General features: G+C 46.6%; 1 protein-coding gene across 2 annotated transcripts in view; it reads left to right on the forward strand.

Moving 5' to 3' along the window:
• Positions 1-6,931: 6,931 nt before the first annotated feature.
• The window catches only part of ABCC10 (ATP binding cassette subfamily C member 10), a 31,800-nt gene continuing 18,890 nt past the window's right edge, over positions 6,932-19,841 (forward strand). Inside the window, exons 1-6 of one of the 2 annotated variants that reach the window (XR_009549500.1) lie at positions 6,932-6,987; positions 7,314-7,485; positions 12,032-13,247; positions 15,463-15,690; positions 17,568-17,724; positions 17,986-18,095. Coding sequence is in view for 1 of the 2 variants with exons in the window: in XM_007530449.3 (XP_007530511.1) it covers positions 7,325-7,485; positions 12,032-13,247; positions 15,463-15,690; positions 17,568-17,724; positions 17,986-18,095 (1,872 nt within the window). In the remaining variant the exon portion in view is untranslated. The remainder of the gene's footprint in view (positions 6,988-7,313; positions 7,486-12,031; positions 13,248-15,462; positions 15,691-17,567; positions 17,725-17,985; positions 18,096-19,841) is intronic. The other variant, XM_007530449.3, reaches the window with a different exon arrangement.

Raw genomic sequence — 19,841 nt, forward strand, 5'->3', positions numbered from 1 at the left:
CCCCAGGAGCTTTTTTCATAGCTACTTTAAAGGCTAATTAAAAAATTATTTATTTATTCTCTTTTGTTGCCCTTGTTGTTTTATTATCATTATTGATGTTGTTGTTGTTGTTGAATAGGACAGAGAGGGATGGAGAGAGGAGGGGAAGACAGAGGGGGAGAGAAAGATAGACACCTGCGCTTAATCCACTGAGCTCCCTAAATGCTAATTTTTTAATTTTATTTTTTAGTTTTCCCTTTTGTTGCCTTTGTTTATCGTCATTGTTATTATTGTTGTTGTTGTTGCTGTTGTTGTTGGACAGGACAGAGAGAAAAGAAATGGAGAGAGGAGGGGAAGACAGAGACGGGGAGAGAAAGATAGACACCTGCAGACCTGTTTCCCTGCCTGTGAAGTGACTTCCTTGCGGGTGGGGAGCACGGGGCTCTAACCAGAACCCTAATGCCGGGGTCTGTGTGCTTTGCGCCGTGTGCGCTTGACCCGTTGCACCATTGCCTGGCTCCCGTGCTAATTTTTTTTGTGTGTGTGCTTGCCATTCAGTTTCACATTATTTTCTTTTGAAAAAAATTTTTATTAATAAAACAGAAATATTGACAAGACCATAGGGTAAGAGGGGTACAATTCCCACCACCAGAAATCTGTATCTAATCCCCTCCCTTGATAGCTTCCCTATTCTTCATTCCTCTGGGAGTATGGACCCAGGATCGTTATGGGGTGCAGAAGATGGGAGGTCTGGCTTCTGTAATTGCTTCCCCACTGAAGATGGGCATTGACAGGTTGATCCATACCCCCAGCCTGCCTCTCTCTTTCCCTAGTGGGGCAGGGCTCTGGGGAGGTGGGGCTCCAGGACACATTGGTGGGGTCATGTGCCCAGCAAAGTCAGGTTGGCATCATGCTAGCATCTGGAACCTGGTGGCTGAAAAAAAACTTAAGATATAAAGCACAACCCACAACGACCCTGGGTCCATACTCCCAGAGGGATAGAGAATGGGAAAGCTATCAGGGGAGGGGATGGGATATGGAGACTGGGTGGTGGGAATTGTGTGGAGTTGTACCCCTCCTATTCTACGGTTTTGTTAATGTCTCCTTTCTTAAATAAATAAATAAAAAGATATAAAGCAGAACAAATTGTTGACGAAAAGTGCAATTTTTTAAGCTGATAATTTTATTTTTATTTTTTGGTTCGGTTATATATGGACTTCTTTTTAAAAATTTATTTATTGGAAGATTAATGGTTTACAGTGGACAGTAAAATAGAATAGTTTGTACATGGTTAACATTTCCCAGTTTTCCACATAACAATTCAATCCCCACTAGGTCCTCCTCTGCCATCATGTTCCAGGACCTGAACCTTCCCTCCAACCCCAGAGTCTTTTACTTTGGTGCAATATATCCTATGTTGATAATTTTATATGATTCACAAGTGATGCTATAAATATCCAAGCATCCTTGACAGAAAAAAGTTCCTACACCCACTCCTGATTTAGAAAGTACAGTAACCCAGGAGACCAGAATAAGAATATTATTGTGTTATATATATATAATTTATTTTTCCCTTTTGTTGCCCTTGTTTATCGTTGCTATTGTTGTTGTTGTTGTAGCTGTCGTTGGATAGGACAGAAAGAAATGGAGAGAGGAGAGGAAGACAGAGGAGGAGAGAAAGATAGACACCTGCAGAACTGCTTCACTACCTGTGAAGTGACTCCCCTGAATGTGGGGATCTGGGGGTTCGAACCAGGATCCTGATGCTGGGTCTGTGTGCTTTGCGCCATGTTCGCTTAACCTGCTGCACCACTGCCCGGCTCCCTATTGTTATATATTTTTAAGATAAAGACAGAGAGACGGGCAGAAAGAGTAAAAGAGACCAGGGGACAAGTAGTGGTAGACCTTGTTGAGTGCACGCATTACCATGTGCAAGGACCCAGGTTCAAGCCCCTAATCCCTGCCTGCATAGAGGAAGCTTCAACTGAAATTCAGAGCTCCATATCCAACCCCCTTCCTTGATAGCTTCCCTATTCTTTATCCCTCTGGGAGTATAGACCCAGGGTCACCATGGGGTGCAGAAGGTGGAAGGTCTGGCTTCCGTAATTGCTTCCCTGCTGAACATGGGCGTTGGCAAGTCGATCCATACTCCCAGCCTGTCCATCTCTTTCCCCAGTGGGACGGGGCTCTGGGGAGGAAGAGCTCCAGGACACATGGTAGGGTTGTCTGCCCAGGGAAGTCAGGTTGGCATCATGGTATCATCTGGAACTTGGTGGCTGAAAAAGAGTTAAGATAAAAAGCAGAGCAAATTGTTGACTGATCATGAATCTAAAGGCAAGAATATTGCAGATGAAGATTTGGGGTTTCTGTTTTTGAAAAAGCTAGTAGGCCTATTTTAGGTATATTCCAAAGGGCCCATAACTTTACTAGTTTTTGCCTTCACATGACATAATATGCAGGTAGACCCAAGTTATTGTTTGGGGAGGTGGTCACAAAAGTCATGCTGTTGATGATATTCCTGGGGTCTGCTTTAAAGTTATCATAGTAGCCAGTTTCTCTTTGTTTTATACAAAGACAAGATGGAAAGATCCAGATAATAAGTTTTGATTTTGAAAGTACCATGGTAATAAATGTTCATAATGCTAGAAAAAGAAAGAGGGAGTCAGGCAGTAGCGCAGCAGGTTAACTGTAGGTGGTGCAAAGCCCAAAGACCCACATAAGGATCCCAGCTTGAGCTTCAGGCTCCCCAACTACAGGGAAATCACTTCACAGGTGGTGAAGCAGGTCTGCAGGTGTCTGTCTTTCTCTCCCCCTCTCTGTCTTCCCCTCCTCACTCCACTTCTCTCTGTCTTATCCAAGAACAAAAACAATGATAACTACAACAATAAAACAATAAGGGCAATAAAAGGGAATAAATAAATAAATATTCAAAAAAACAAAAAAGAAAGAGAGAGAGAGAGAGAGAGGCATTTGATTTGGTTGGACACATACTAAAATTAGAACCACACAGAGCACACAGAGATGATCAGCATACTTCCAGTGCAGAGATGACACATAACTTCGTGAAGTGTGTGTGTGTGTGTGTGTGTGTGTGTGTGTGAGAGAGAGAGAGAGAGAGAGAGAAAGAGAGAGAGGTAGATAGAGAGAGAAACACAGAGAGAGAGAAAGAGAGAGAATGATTGTGGTCCAGGAGGTGGCGCAGTGGATAAGCATTGGATTCTCAACCATGAGGTTCTGAGTTCGATCCCTGGCAGCACATGTACCAGAATGATGTCTGGTTCTTTCTCTCCTCCTATCTTTCTCATGAATAAATAAATAATTAAAAAATTTTAAAAAGAGAGAGAATGATTGGAGAGAAAGCTCACCAGGTAAGCCATGCACCTAGACATGTTCAACTCTGGCTCAAGCCTTGGTAACACATAGGAGGTGCCATGGCATCAGAGGAAGCTCGAGTTCTCTAATCTCTCTTCACCCCTGTCTATCTGAATGAAAAGCAACCCAGAGCATCGATATCATGCATGCATGAAGTCCTATTCCCCACCCCAACATGCAAATGAACTGCTAATATCTATCACAATGTTGGTGAATTGAAAAAAATTATGCTAAGTTAAGAAAGAGAGAGAACTCGAGAAAGAAGGGGGAAGAGAGGGAGGGGGAGAGAAAGACAGACACACCTGTAGATCTGCTTCACCACCTGTGAAGTGACTCCCCTGCAGATGGGGAGCTGGGGGCTTGAACTGCGATCCTTACACTGGTCTTTGCACCTTGTGCCATGTGCACCTAACCCGTTGCGCTACTGCCCGGCCCCTGCAAAAATACTTCTATTTTTGGTGGTTCCGGAGGTGGCACAGTGGATAAAGCGTTGGACTCTCAAGCAAGAAGTCCTGAGTTCGATCCCTGGCAGCACGTGTACCAGAGTGATGTCTGGTTCTTTCTCTCTCCTCCTCCTTCCTTTATAATTGTCCCGTCCCGCGGGACCTTCCACGTGGGTTAACCTAGGAGGAGGGAGTGAGGACAAGGAAAGAAGGGAGAGGGAAGGGGACAAGACATGCGAGAGAAATGAGACAAGTCAAGATTCTGATCAAGTCTGTTTACTAGCACCAAAGATGCTGTTTTTAAGGCCAGGGCAAGGGGGGAGTTAGCAGCTGGGGACTGTTGATTGAAGTGGTGTGTTGTCATGGTAATCAGCTGTTATCTGGAAGGTCCTGGGTGATTCATGGGGAGGTGGAATTGGGAGACAGGAACTTATCTTGTCTGTGAACAAAGACTCTAAGGTGTAAAGAAGCAGGACCTTAACTTTTAAGCAAGGCCAGTCTGTGAACAAACACTCTGTGGTCATGCCAATAGCAACCTTGAGGGCACATGTGGCTCCCCACATATAATAAATAAATAAATAATTTAAAAATACTTCTATCCTTGAAGTTCTAATGTTCCTGGTTCAATCTGCAGCACCAGCACAAGCCAGAGCTGAGCAGTTCTCTGGTGAACATATATATATATATATATATTCACACATACACACCACCACCACCTACAACAACAACTAGCAGCACTGAAAATAATCCTCAGAAGGTGACCTGATGTTAGGAAGATGATGTAGGTAAGATAAACACCTAGGTGTGGTGTGGGTCTTGCCTAGCCCCAGCACTAATCAGCTTTGCTCCTTGCTCTCTAATAAATCACCTTGTTGATGACTATGGAGCAAAGTGCAGGCAAAGGGGGGAAAGGGAAAGAAGAGGAGAACCGGGAGACAGAAGCTACTGCTTGGAAAGCCACAATCCGAGAGAAAGCTCTTCTCCATTCCACTGAGGTACTATTTACTACCCTCTCTGGCTTCCACCACCTGCTAGTCACTCAGCTGAAACTTCCCACCTACTTCTCACTATCTCTATGAGTGCTTTGTCATCCTTTCTCAGTTCACATTGCTTTTAGGTGTGGAGTCTGAAGTCAATGTTCAGAATTCTAGAATCATACATTGACCATCCAGGTTTTAGAAAAAATGGCCTTTTTTCCATTCTATGAACTGTGACTTATCAATGACTTTCTCACCTCTCTTTTTTCTTCTCATCTAGCTGTTCCTCCAATTAACAAGTCCCCAAAATGGGGGGGAAAAGATAAACTTCTTGTCCATTTGACTTCATTTTTCAGAAATATTGGTGTAAAATATTTGGGTGGGGGGGACTGAGTGAAACCAAGGGATCAAATGACATTAAACAGAGGAATTATTTGTTTCAAGTTTTCTTTTCCTCTTGTGTTCTAAGGCAATGTATATGAGTTGGTTGCTTTTTTTTTTTTTTTTTTTAATGATAAAGATAGGAAGAGAAAGAACCAGACATCACTCTGGCACATGTGCTGCCGGGGATCGAACTAAGACCTCATGCTTGAGATTCCAAAGCTTTATCACTGCGCCACCTCCCGGACAACAAGTTGGTTGCTTTTAACAGTCAGAAAGGATCATGATTTTTCTTCTTTTTGCCGCCAGGGTTATCAGTGCACGGTCCTTCCTCCCTCTCTCTCAGTCTCTGATAGAAGGTGAGAGACAAAAAAAAAAGTGAGATATAGAAAGAAACAGAGAGAAAAAGAGACACCACTGCACCACTCTGCTGCTTGTGAAGATCCCCTAATCAGTCACTCCCACATGGCAGTACTTGGTTCCACCCTGGATCCTCACGTTAAAGTGTGCGCTCTAAGGGAGCCAGGCGGTGGCACAGCTAGTTAAGCGCACATGGCACAAAAAGCAAGGACCGACATAAGGATCCCGGTTCGAGCCCCCGGCTCCCCACCTGCAGGGGAGTCGCTTCACAGGCGGTGAAGCAGGTCTGCAGGTGTCTATCTTTCTCTTCCGCTCTGTTTGCCCCTCCTCTTTCCATTTCTCTCTGTCTTATCCAACAATAACAACAACAACAACAAGGGCAACAAAATGGGAAAAATGGCTCCCAGGAGCAGTGGATCCATAGTGCAGGCAAAACCCTGGAGGCAAAAAAAAAAAAAAAAAAGTGTGTGCTCTAATGAGTGAATTATCTAATGCCCCTTCTCCCAGGAATGATTTTACAGATGATGTGACACTTTTCCTAAATTTATGATTGAAAATTAGGAGGGGGGGCATGTGATGGCGCAACTGACTGAGCGTACATCTTACAACGTGCAAAGACCGAGGTTCAAGCCCCCAGTTCCCCATCTGCAGGGGGAAAGCTTTACAACTGGTGACGCAGGTCCGCAAGTGTTACTGTCAATTCCCTCTATATCACCCCCTTCCCTCTCGATTTCTGGCTGTCACTATCCAATAAATAGTCAAAACAAAATTTTTTTTAAGTAGAAAAAAAAAGGAAATTAGGAGTAATAGCCTGGGAGGTGGTGCAGTGACAAGAGTATTGGACTCTTAAGCACAGGGTCCTGAATTTGATTCCTGACATTACCTGTGATGCTCTGGTTCTCCCTCTTTCCTCTCTTATTAGTAAATAGTAAAACAATTCTTGGGGCCGGGTCATAGCATACACTAGGGGTTCAAGCCTGCAAGGTGTACAAATAGAGAATTGAAAATTAATGAGATTGGGTAGCTTTCCAAGATCATGTAAACCTGGAATAAGGAGGGAAATGGCTTAAGTGTTTTTATGGGGGAATTCTTCCTCCCTGTATCATTAACTCTCTATAATATCATTAGCCACAGTCAACAGTATAACTAAGGGAGCGAGTTCTCTACATGAAAATGTATAAACGACCTGCACTAGAACCGAGACAAGTCCATATGCAACTGAGGCAACATACACCTGCCAAATAATAACGGGGGTGGGGTGGGAGTGGGGTTGGCGCACCACAGCACGCGCCTGCGCAGGATAATACCTCTTCGGCGAGCACCCTAGTAAAAGCCCGCAGAATGGCCGGGGCACATGCTGAGAAGTCCTCCCTCCTCTAGGGGGCGCCAATTTCACTGGTTTAGCACTCTAATCCCTCTACAAGCCTTCTTGGAGCCCGGCAGTGTTCAAGATCCGCGGAAAGCAGCTTCTTCAGGTTAGAGGTTCCGGATCAGGGGGTCTTGGGCAGAGGGGAGAGGGAAGGAGAGGAAGGGGGAGAAAGCTGAGGTTGTGTGGGCGGCCATTCCAGAAATCGACCATCCATCTCTATGGAGTCAGACAAGTCTCCTTCTACCCCTTGAGGTAACGCGAGAATGAACGGGATCTGGCTGCTGTGACCCGCTGCGAGGGCGGGGCTGAAGGCGGAGAGCCCGGGCCCGGACGAGCTGTCAGAGGTGCTGGCTGCCTGCGTTGCCATCACTCTGGGGAATGTGGGGGCCCCGGGGAGGGCCCCTCTCTAGTCCCTCTGACCCCCGTCCACAGGCGAGGCCTCCATGGAGCGGCTTCTGGCCCAGCTGTGCGGCACCAGCGCGTGGCGGCCGCTCCCGGTGTGGGAGGGAGACACCGCCGGCCACTGCTTCACCCAGCTGGTGCTGAGCGCGCTGCCCCACGCGCTGCTCGCCGTGCTCAGCGCCTGCTACTGGGGCGCCCCCAGGTGGGTAGAGACGGAGCAGGATGTCTGTCCACCTGTGCCGGAAACTACACCTTCCCCTGCAGTGTAACCAGAATAGCCAGGTCTCTGGAGTAGGGCCAAAGGAGAATAAAACCTGGGCATTAACCACTTGGCAGCAGTGTGACTGGGGGGCGGGGGCGGGGGGGAGCTGGAGGTGGCCGGAACAAGATGCCTGCCCTCGCTGAACTCAGCACTGATGGGAGCCTTAAATTAGATGATGTGCATATAATGCAGCCACTCCCTGGCACATTTTTAAAAAGTTCAGTACGTGGTAGTAGTCATCATCTTTTTAATAGATGCAGAGGGGCCCCCAAACAACTGTCATGAATGGGACGGGGAGACACAAAAGTAGCTGAACAGTTATTAACCACAAAGGTAGTTTGTGTTGAAGTTGTAAAGTCAGCCAGTTTGTTATCACTTCCATTTGTGTTCCTGGATTAAAAAAAGCACATGCACTGAACTAGAGAGGAAGCAATAGGTAAAAGAGAAAAAAAATGGATTGGGTAGTGGCATTCCTGGTTAAACACACATCACGTTGTCTGGGAGGTGGCACAGTGGCTAAGGCACTGGACCCTCAAGCATGAGGTCCTGAGTTCAATCCCCAGCTGCACATGTGCCAGAGTGATGTCTGGTTCTTTCTCTCTCTCCTATCTTTCTCATTAATCAATAAATAAAATCTTTTAAAAAATTGTTTAAACACACACACACATCACAGTGTATAAGGAAGGGGCAGGGTTCAAGCCCCCAGCCCCCATCTGCAGTGCTTCAGGTCTGTCTGTATCTATCTTCCCCTTCCCTCTCAACTTCTCTCTGTCCCTATCAAAAATAATAAAAAATATTTTTAAAAAAGATTTAAAAATGGGCAGAGTAATGACACACTGGATTAAGCACACATGCTACCTACACAAAGACCTGGGTTTGAGCCCTCACTCCTCACCTGCAGGAGGGATGCTTCACAAGCAGTTAAATAGGTCTGCAGGTATCTATCTTTCTCTCACCCTCTCTGTTTCTTCCCCTCCTCTCTCAATTTCTGTCTGTTCTATCCAGTCAGAAATAGAAGAAAAAAAATGGGGAAACGGCTGCCAGGAGTGTTGGATTCATAGAGCTGATACTGAGCCCCAGCATAACTGGTGGAAGGAAAAAAAAAAAAAAGAATTAAAAGAGAGAAAGAGAGAGAAAACAAAGTCAAAACCTTAATCCTACCTGGGTTTGGAACTATAAGGTGTGGATATAAGTGAGCCTTCATTTTGTGCTTAGTTCCTAATGGCTAGTCTCTCGCTGTTGGCAAGACAGAAAGGAAGGGTCTTTTCAGTCTCTAAGAGTACCTCTTCTGATAGATGGAATGTGTCCCTCTTTAGGATGAATGAGGATAGTTAGTCCCTTACTTAGGTTGGGAGAGCTTTAGATCTGCTTGGTGTGGAAAGAATCTTGATTTGTTTCTCATGCAGAATGAAACAAGAATCTAGAGAGTCTTTGCAGTTAGTATAACTATCCATAGCCTTCTTAGGGAAGTTTCTTAAAAACTGACATGGTCCTCTGGGAACTCAGTCTTTTTTTTTTTTTTTAAATATTTTATTTGTTTATTTTCCTTTTTTGTTGACCTTGTTTTTATTAGTGTTGTGGTTATTGTTATTGATGATGTTGTTGCTGGATAGGACAGAGAAAAATGGAGAGAGGAGGGGAAGACAGAGATGGGGAGAGAAAGATAGACATCTGCAGACCTGCTTCACTGCTTGTGAAGTGACTCCCCCCCCCGTAGGTGGGGAGCTGGGGGCTCAAACCAGGATCCTTATGCCAGCCCTCGAGTTTCGCACCATGTGTACTTAATCTGCTGCGCTACAGCCTGACCCCCAGGAACTCAGCCTTTTTTTTTTAATTATTTATTTTCCCTTTTGTTGCCCTTATTGTTGTTATAGTTGTTGTTGGATAGGACGGAGAGAAATGGAGAGAGGAGGGGTAGACAAAGAGGGGGAGAGAAGGATAGACACCTGCAGACCTGCTTTACTAATTGCGAAGCAACTCCCCTGAAGGTGGGGAGCTGGGGGCTCGAACCAGGATCCTTATGCTGGTCCTTGCACTTCATGCCACCTGCACTTAACCCACTGCACTACTGCCTGACTCCCTGGGAACTCAGTCTTAATGAGAAAGTAAGAAAGACTTCCCAGTAATCAATAGAAATGATGGTTCTCTCACTTAGTAGACTTTTGTTTTTTATTATAAAAGGTTAGAGAGACCCAGCATCTCAGAAAGGGAAAGACCTGAGATTTTGAGTCCAAACTCCTCACTGTTAACTATATTGGTGAGGGAAATGAGTTACAGAGGTGAAAGGAGACTTGCCGGAAGTCATTAGTTTGGCCAGTGGCCAACTTCAGTTCACCCAACCAGACTCTAAGAGCCAACACCCTTCTTGATTTGCATCCTCATTTTGGGAATGCCATTTTCAGTGCTCACCTCTGGTTTATGGTGGTTCTGGGGATTGAACCTGGGACCTGAGAACCTCAGGCATGAAAGTTTCTTCTTCCTTTTTTTGTTTTTGTTTTTGTTTACAACCATTATGCTATCTCCCCAGCCCTATTTAAAACTTTGGTGGTGGGTGGGGAACTGGGACATAGCTCATCTGGTAGAATGTGTGCCTTATCATGCATGAGGCCTTGGAATTGAGCCCCATTCCACATGGAAGCCCTTCAGCACCAGGAGAAGCTCCATGGACAGATAGCAGTGCTGTGGAACCTCTCTCCCTCTATCTGAAATAAAAAGAATAAAATGGTGGTCTAGGAGTGAAATCGTGCTTGCACAAGGCCATGGTGCCACAAATATGATAAAAGCTTTCACAGTCCATGAATATAGAGACAAAATTAAAAAAAGAAATCAAAATAATATTTTATTTATTTACTAATAGGAAAGATAGGAGGGGAGAGAGAAAGAACCAGACATCACTTTGGTATATGTGTTGCCAGGGATTGAACTCAGGACCTCATGCTTGAGAGTCCAGTGCTTTATCCACTGCACCACTTCCTGGACCACCTTTTCTTTTTTCTTTTCTTTTTGTTAAACTATTTACAAGAATGATTCATACTACCTTCAGTAGCTGTTGGAAAAAAGAGTAGAATATTCTGGGTATCAAAAGATTTAGGCTGTATTATTAGAGTATAGGAGCTGAGTATAGGAGCTGAGTGTAAGTCAAATATTTAGTGATCTAATTATGCCTCAGGTAAATTTCAGGGTTGATCCTTAACAAATGTCTGTTTATTTTTTAAAATTTATTTATTAATGACAGAGAAAGGGGGAGAGAGAAGGAGAGCCAGAGAATCAATCCAGCACATGCAGTGCCAGAGATTGAACTCATCACTTTGTACTTGAGAGTTCAACACTTTATCCACTGTGCTACCTCCTAGGCTAGGCACATAGCATGCAGGGGGTGGAACTCAGGACCTTTTACTTGAAATCTCAGTACTTTATCCACTGTACCACCTCTCAGGTCCAAGCCTGAAGGGCCAGATATCATAATAGGTATGCAAGAGACTCTCATCCCTGAGACTCCAGGGCCCCAGGTCCAGTCCCCCACACTCTGTAAGACAGAGCTAAGGAGTTCTCTGATAAAAAAAAAAAAGATAAAATATACTAGCGTATTGCACCAAAGTAAAAGACTGGGGTGAGTGGGTGGGAGAATACAAGTCCAAGAAGGATGACAGAGGACCTAGTGGGGGTTGTGTTGTTATGTGGAAAACTGAGAAATGTTATGCATGTACAAACTATTGTATTTACTGTCGAATGTAAAACATTAATTCCCCAATAAAGAAATTAATAATAAATAAATAAATAATAAAAAAGATAAAATAAATATTAAATAAAGTTTTCATCCCTTAGTGGCATGAAATTTAGTTTTTTTCTTTTTAATTTTTTAAAAAAATTATCTTTATTTATTTACTAGAGACAGCCAGAAATTGAGAGGAAGGGGGATATAGAGAGGAAGAGGTAGGTAGATAGCATAATGGTTATGCAGATTCTCATGCCTGAGGCTCTGAAGTTCCAGGTTCAAACCCCCCAACCCACCCACCCACTACCACCACCATTAGCCAGAGCTGAGCAGTGCTCTGGTTAAAAAAAAAAAAAGAGGAAGAGAAAGAAACAGACCTGCAGCCCTGTTTCACCACATGTGAAAGTTTCCCCCTGTAGGTGGGAACCCGAGTCCTTGTGCACTGTAATATGTGCACTTAACCAGGTGCACCACTGCCTGCCCCCCCCTTTCTTTCTAAATAGGGCCTTTATACTCAACAAACCTTAATTCAAAGAAACTAAATGCTATTCTGAAAGAATGACCCGAAATGGTGTGGTAGATCAGAAAAACAGATTAAGTTAATCCAAGAAAACAGCCTAGAAACAAAGGCCCTGGGCTCTAAGGAAAAGGGCAGATAGAAGGTGTACAGTGCAGGAAAAAGAAGTGATTCTTTTTAGGTGAGGGAGTCATTGGAGGCATATCTGGACCTTGATTCAGCCACAAAGTGCTTCCTTTTCTCTTTCTCCCCAGGAATCCAGATTACAACCTACCCTGCAGTCCTGGCTGGCGCTGCCGACTCGCAGCCTCCTCCCTGCTCTCCATCGTTCCACTGTTAGACCTCCTGCCAGTTACTTTACCACCAGGAGCAGGCCCAGGGCCTGTAGGGCTGGAGGTGCTGGCAGGGGCCGTGGCAGCTGTGGCCTGGCTCAGCCATAGCCTGGCCCTGTGGGTGTTGGCCCATTCCCCTCATGGCTGCTCCCGGGGACCCTTGGCCTTGGCTCTGACTGCCTGCCTTCCAGCCCCAGCCCTGGTGCTAACCCTCCTGTGGCACTGCCAGCGAGGTACCCTTCTGCCCCCACTTCTCCCAGGGCCCCTCGCCCGCCTGTGTCTTCTCATCTTGCAGCTGGCAGCACTCCTAGCTTATGGGCTGGGCTGGGCAGTCCCTGGGGGACCACGGGAACCCTGGGTCCAGGAGCTCCTGTCTGAGAGGCAGGAACCTGAGGTAGCTGAAGATGGGGAGAGTTGGCTGTCACGCTTCTCCTATGCCTGGCTGGCACCCTTGCTGGCCCGAGGGGCACAAGGAGAGCTCAGGCAGCCTCAGGACACTTGTCGCCTCCCCCATAGACTACACCCGGCCTACCTGGCTCGCCTCTTCCAGACACACTGGCAGGAGGGCACACGGCTGTGGAGGGCTCTGTATGGGGCCTTTGGGCGGCACTACCTGGCACTTGGATTCCTGAAGCTAGTGGGGACCATGTTGGGATTCTCAGGACCGCTGCTATTGTCCCTATTAGTGGGCTTCCTAGAGGAAGGGCAGGAACCACTGAGCAACGGCCTGCTGTATGCCCTGGGGCTGGCTGGTGGAGCTGTGCTGGGTGCTGTGCTGCAGAATCAGTATGGGTATGAAGTCCGGAAGGTGACGCTGCAGGCACAAGGGGCCGTGATGAACATCCTGTACCGAAAGGCTTTGCAACTGGGACCCAGGCGCCCTCCAACTGGAGAGGCCTTGAACCTGCTAGGCACAGATTCGGAGCGCCTCCTCAACTTTGCCGGGAGCTTCCACGAGGCCTGGGGCCTGCCCCTGCAGCTGGCCATCACCCTTTACCTCTTACATCGCCAGGTGGGCTTAGCCTTTGTGGGTGGCCTGATCCTGGCGCTGCTGCTGGTACCTGTCAACAAGGTGATTGCCACTCGCATCATGGTCAGCAACCAGGACATGCTACAACATAAGGATGCCCGGGTGAAGGTGAGGGCCAGGGACCCCACCAAGCATTCCTGTCCTCCAGGTCCTCCCTTGAACAGTGCCTGAGGTAGTGAGCATGATCTAGCAGTAAAGCGTTCTTAGTAGACTTAAGACTAAGGTTCAGATCCCAACTCTACCTTATACTAGTTTAATCGCATGAAAGTCTTTTTGCAAAACCATTATTCTAGCTCCACAGTTATTATTTATTTAACTTTTTTTGAATTTTTTAATCTTTATTTATTGGATAGAGGCAGCCAGAAATCAAGAGGGAAGGGGGTGATAGAGAGGGAGAGAGACAGAGACACCTGCAGCCCTGCTTCACCACTTGCAAAGCCTTCCCCTTGCAGGTGGGGACCAGGGGCTCGAACCTGGGTCCTTGCATATTGTAATATGTGCGCTCAACCAGGTGCGCCACCACCTGGCCCCTTTAACTTTTTTTTTTTTTTTTAACATAACACTGTACAACTCTGGCTTGTGGTAGTGTAGGGATTGAACCTGGGACCTTAGAGCCTCAGGTACTAGAGTCTGCCTAGCCATTATGCTATCTCCCCCACCCACAGTTCTTATTTATTTATTGACGAGAGAGGAAAGATGAGGATGAGGATGAGGAAGTAGAACCAGAGCATCACTCTGGAACATGTGATTCCAGGGACTGAACTCAGGACCTCCTCCTTGAGAGTCCCATACCTTATCTACTACACCACCTCCCAGGCCACTTAACCTTGGGAATCCACTTTCTCATCTGTGAAATGAAGACAACTGTTGCCTCATATGTCAGTCCCACAGCAGACACTAAGTAAGTGGCCCAGGAGTAATATACGCTCATGTGGCTTTAAGCAGTAAATCTAGGAGGTAGAAACTAACCTGTCTGGGGTCAAAGAAAGTCTTAGTGATAAAGTCAGGATCCAGTCACTAGCCTCTTCATTTAGAGCTTAGGCCATTTCATATCTGTGCATTGAGAGGCCTAGAAGAACCCCAGCTACCTCATAGGGGTGGACTGTAGTTAAGGCATCAGGTCATGCTCCTGCCTGGGCTATTCTAAGTGCTTGAGGATCTGACTGACTTAGTTCTGCAGTGATTGTAAATACTTCTAAAGAAGAGGTGACAGGGGCAGGGGGGTAGATAGCATAATGGTTATGGAAAGAGATTCTCATGCCTGAGGCTTCAAATACACCCACCCCCACCCCCACCCCCACTATAAGCCAGAGCTGAACAGTGCTCTGGTAAAAAAAAAAAAAAAAAAAAAAAGTCACAGTCCATATAGCATATCTGTCTCCTTCTAACTACAATAATGCAGAATCAGAACTTAACAGATAGCTACAGAATAGCCCTCCACGGTCATCTGGGAAGATTCCTTGTGCTTCCTTGGCTTGCAGGCTGGAGATGTGTAAATACTAGGATTCTGGGAGTTCATCTGGCCCTTGTCCCTCTCACCTGGACCTGTTGACCTGTTTGACCCTGTGCTGTGGTGTGGCTTCCGACACCTGTATACTTCTACTGCAGTAGTTCCTATATCACTCAAGCCATGGGCTACATTGGTGACCAGCTCTCAAGGACCACATCTTCTGGACTTGGGAATGAGTCCTCAGTCCCTTCCCTGATGGAAGAATGAATGTTTGTTTGTTTGTTTGTTTATTCCCTTTTGTTGCCCTTGTTTTCTTGTTGTAGTTATCATTGTTGTTGTTACTGATGTCATCGTTGTTGGATAGGACAGAGAGAAATAGAGAGGGGGAAAAGACAGAGGGAGAGAGAGATAGACACCTGCAGACTTGCTTCACTGCTTGTGAAGTGACTCCCCTGCAGGTGAGGAGCCGGGGGCTCAAACTGGGATCCTTACACCGGTCCTTGTGCTTTGTGCCTCCTGTGCTTAACCCTCTGCACTACCACCCAACTCCCTTTTTTTTTTTTTTTTTTTAATCCTAGTCTGGTAACCCCTTTGCACTTTCCACCACTTAGTCTCTTAAGATGGTACAAGATTCCTACTGCTCCCAGCTGGGGCACGTGGAGAAGTAAATGACTTGGGGGGGAAGTCAGAACCGAAAAAACCAGGCAGGACTTCCAGAAAGGGCTGAGGTGAGGAAGAAAATCCAGACTAAGGAAATATAGAGCTGCTAGGGGCTCCTTGACTTACCCTGTTAGGGGTCTGGGGGGATCTGGAAGGGCGGAGACACACAAGCAGCATATCCACTTCACACTACTCTCCTGTCCCTGCTCCCAGCTCATGACTGAGGTGCTGAGCGGCATTCGGGTCATCAAGTTCTTCGTGTGGGAGCAGGCGATGGGAGCCCGAGTAGAGGCCTGCCGGGCTCGAGAGCTGGGGCGGCTGCGGGTCATCAAATACCTGGATGCAGCCTGTGTGTACCTGTGGGCTGCCCTGCCTGTTGTCATTTCTATCACCATCTTCATCACCTATGCCCTCATGGGGCACCAGCTCACAGCCACCAAGGTGAGGACCAGGAGGTAAGGGGGTGGCTATGGAAAGGCATGGAAGGGGGGGCCGGGTGGTGGCGCACCGGGTTAAGTGCACATAGTTTGAAGTGCAAGGACCCATGCAAGGATCCTGGTTTGAGCCCCCAGCCTCCTACCTGGAAGGGGGGGGTCTTTATCTCTCCTTTCCCTCTCAATTTTTCTCTGCCTCATCCAATAAAAATGAACAATGGTCGTCAGGAGCAGTGATTCATTTTGCTGGCACCAAGTCCCCCTGATAACCCTGGAGGGAAAAAAAGAAAAAGGCATGGAAGATAGCAGCAGCAAGAAGACAGATGCACAGATGGGCTCAGCCCCCTGCCCCACCAAGCTGACTGGGATGGAGCATCCCAGACTCCTATCCTTAATCAATCAAAGAAGTTCTTTGACAGCCTCTTTGCTGGGGCCCTGCATCGATAACTCTTCCTGCCATGAGAGACTTCCTGCTTTTCCTCTCTTCCCTTCCTCTCTAGCTTCCAGTCAGATTCAGGCTCTGTTTTGTGTCCCCTAGTCATCCTGATGGCCTTGGGGGACAAATTTCATGATACAATGCTGGGTCTAGCTAAGGCCAGACAGTGTGACTACTTAGAAATACTGAGATCTCAGAATGAGCTAGGCCCATGTGCTTATCAAGATACTACCTGGAGTGTGAGAGTGGAAAGAAAACTCAGCTGAGAGGGTGCCTGCTTTGTCATGTGAATGACTCAGGTTCAAGCCCCTGCCCCCACATTACTTGTGGGAAGCTTCAGTGCTGTGGTCTGTATCTCTATTTCTTAAAATTTTTATTTATTTATTTTCCCTTTTGTTGCCCTTATTGTCTTTTTATTGTTGTTGTAGTTATTGTTGTTGTTATTGATGTCGTCGTTGTTAGATAGGACAGAGAGAAATGGAGAGAGGAGGGGGAGACAGAGGGGGAGAGAAAGATAAACACCTGCGACCTGCTTCACCACCTGTGAAGCGACTCCCCTGCAGGTGGGGAGCTGGGGGCTTGTACCAGGATCCTTACACTGGCCCTTGCGCTTTGCACCATGTGTGCTTAACCCACTGCACTACCGCCCAACTCCTTTTTTTTTTTTCATTATTGGATAGAGACAGAAATGGAGAGGGGAGGGAGAGATAGACAACTGAAGCCCTGCTTCACCACTTATGAAGCTTTCTCCCTGCAAGTGGGGACCAGAGGCTTGAACTTGGGTCCTTGCACACTGTAATTTGAGTACTTAACCAGGTATACCACCACCTAGCTCCCTTTCTTTCCTTTATTATTATTATTATTTGCCTCCAAGGTTATTGCTGGGGCTCAGTGCCTGCACTACAAATCCACTGCTCCTGGAGGCCATTTTTCCCATTTTGTTGCCCTTGTTATTGTTGTCATTGCTGTTGTTGTTGGATAGGACAGAGAAATGGAGAGGAGGGGAAGACGGGGAGAGAAAGATAGACACCTGCAAACCTGCCTGTAGTTGGCGAGCTGGGAGCTCAAACCGGGATTCTTGCACTGGTCCTTGTGCTTCATACTATGCTCTTAACCTGGTATGCCACTGTCTGCTCCCCCCCCCTCACTTCTATTTGGAAAAAAGTCAACCAGGAGTGATGAAGTCCTGGCTACAACTGAAAACATACATATCTTGGAGGATGAAGTGTGGGTGTAACTTGGTAGTAGATCACTTGCCTCATATGTATGAATAGTACAGTGGATCTTCCCTGAGCCCAGGGGTTGGATTGTCCAGCCAATCCCTCAGTTCAGCCGCCACCGTTTTTCCCCCTCCATAAACTTGTTCATGGTGCCACCCAGAAAGCTTGTCTTTTGTGAGCTGAGACTTAGTGATGCTTCGCCCTTCCACACCCTTCTATGCTTCTTAGGTGTTCACAGCACTGGCGCTGGTGCACATGCTCATCCTTCCTCTCAACAACTTCCCTTGGGTCATCAATGGCCTATTGGAGGCCAAAGTGTCCCTGGACCGAATTCAACGTTTCCTCGACCTTCCCAACCACAACCCCCAGACTTACTACAGCCCAGGTAAGTGGGAAGCTAGAGAGGTTTCACACATGGTGTGGAGGGCATTGCAGAGAGCTGCTGCTGAAAGGAGCCAGAGGTAGCAGACTCCTGGCAGGGCAGGTGGTCATCCTGGGAGAGGACCTTTAGACCAAGACTGAGGCTGAACTAGTCCTGGGCAGGCAGATATAGAACAGACAAACCAATGGCACAGTTTGGTTTGCCCTCCCCAGCAGGGATGTGGTGGGTTTGGAGCCCAAGTTGAGTAGCTTCTTCCCCGTGCAGACCTCCCCACAGAGCCATCTACAGCACTGGAGCTGCATGATGCCTTGTTCTCCTGGGACCCAGTTGGAACCAGCCAAGAGACCTTCATTAGTCGCCTTGTAGTAAAGAAGGTTTGTTGGTCAGATACAAGAGGAAAGTCCTCAAACTACTGAGGGAGACGGTGAATTAATGGCAGATAACAAGGCAAAGACCAGGCTAACCAGAACTAGATGACCCCATGACTCTAATTAATCATGGGGAGGGGGGGGCTGGAGGGGTTTGTGTGAGCAGGTTCCAATTTAGTGGAGATGGGGGTCGGGCAGGGGCACACCTGGTTGAGCACACACATTACCAATTTAGTGGAGATTATACCTCAGCTCAGAATGTTATCCCTCCACACACAATTTTTTTTCAGAATTGTCATATCTCTAGACTTTAGACAGCTCACATCTGCCCAGTCCAGAGCAACATGTGTGTTTGTCTTTTCCTGTCTGCCAGAGGCTGTATGGTTCAGAATGGACCTTAAAGCTTACCTAGCTTCTCCCCTGCACTGGAGACCAAGGGAGAGGCTCCACAGCCTTTTCCAATAAAGGTTTTTAAAAAATATTTATTTATGGGAGTCGGGCTGTAGCGCAGCGGGTTAAGCGCAGGTGGCGCAAAGCACAAGGACCGGCATAAGGATCCCGGTTCGAACCCCGGCTCCCCACCTGCAGGGGAGTCGCTTCACAGGCAGTGAAGCAGGTCTGCAGGTGTCTATCTTTATCTCCTCCTCTCTATCTTCCCCTCCTCTCTCCATTTCTCTCTGTCCTATCCAACAACAACAACAATAATAACTACAACAATAAAAAAATGGCAACAAAAGGGAATAAATAAAATAAATATTTAAAAAAAATTAAAAACATATATTTATTTTCCCTTTTGTTGCCCTTGTTCTTTATTGTTATTGTTATTATTATCGTTGTTGTTATTGATGTAGTCATTGTTGGATAGGACAGAGAGAAATGGAGAGAGGGGAAGACAGAGGGGGAGAGAAAGACACCTGCAGACCTGCTTCACTGCCTGTGAAGTGACTCCCCTGCAGGTGGAGAGCCGGGGGCTCAAACTGGGATCCTTACGCCAGTCCTTGTGCTTTCAAAGTTTTTTTTTTTTTTTTTTTTGCAAATGGGGTATACGATCCTCTATTTAGCCTGGTGAAAAGGAGTCATACTTTGTGACTCACACCACAGTATACATGGATTTTTTTTTTTAAATAATGGTTCACAGAACTTGTTTTTTTTATTCTTTTTTTAAACTTTATTTATTATTGGATAGAGACAGAGAGAAATTGAGGGGAAGGGAAGATAGAGATGGAGAGAGACAGAGAGACACCTGCAGCCCTGCTTCAGCACTCGTGAAGCTTTCCCCCTGCAGGTGGGGACCAGGGGCTTGAACCCCGGTCCTTGAGCACTGTAGTGTGTGCGCGTAAACAGGTGCACCACCGCCTGGCCCCGGATTTTTTTTTTTTTTTTTTTAACAGAGCACTGCTCAGCTCTGGCTTATGGTGGTGTAGGGGTTTGAACCTGGGACTTTGGAGCCTCAGGCAAGAGAGTCTCTTCGCATAACCACTATGCTACCTACACCCACCCCATGGAAGGCTTTTTGCACAAACATTTTGCTATCTTCTCAGCCCTACAGGTCAAAGAAGCACTTGCAGTGAGACATTTCTGGTGAGATCTGACTCCATTGTGCCCCCCTCCTAAGTTTACTCTGCCCTCTTTTTTTTTATATTTATTTATTTTCCCTTTTGTTGCCTTTGTTGTTATTCATTGTTGTTGTAGTTATTGTTGTTATTGATGTCATTGTTGTTGGATAGGACAGAGAGAAATGGAGAGAGGAAG

Source organism: Erinaceus europaeus, chromosome 4 (assembly GCF_950295315.1).
Source record: "Erinaceus europaeus chromosome 4, mEriEur2.1, whole genome shotgun sequence".
NCBI classification, from domain to species: domain Eukaryota; kingdom Metazoa; phylum Chordata; class Mammalia; order Eulipotyphla; family Erinaceidae; genus Erinaceus; species Erinaceus europaeus.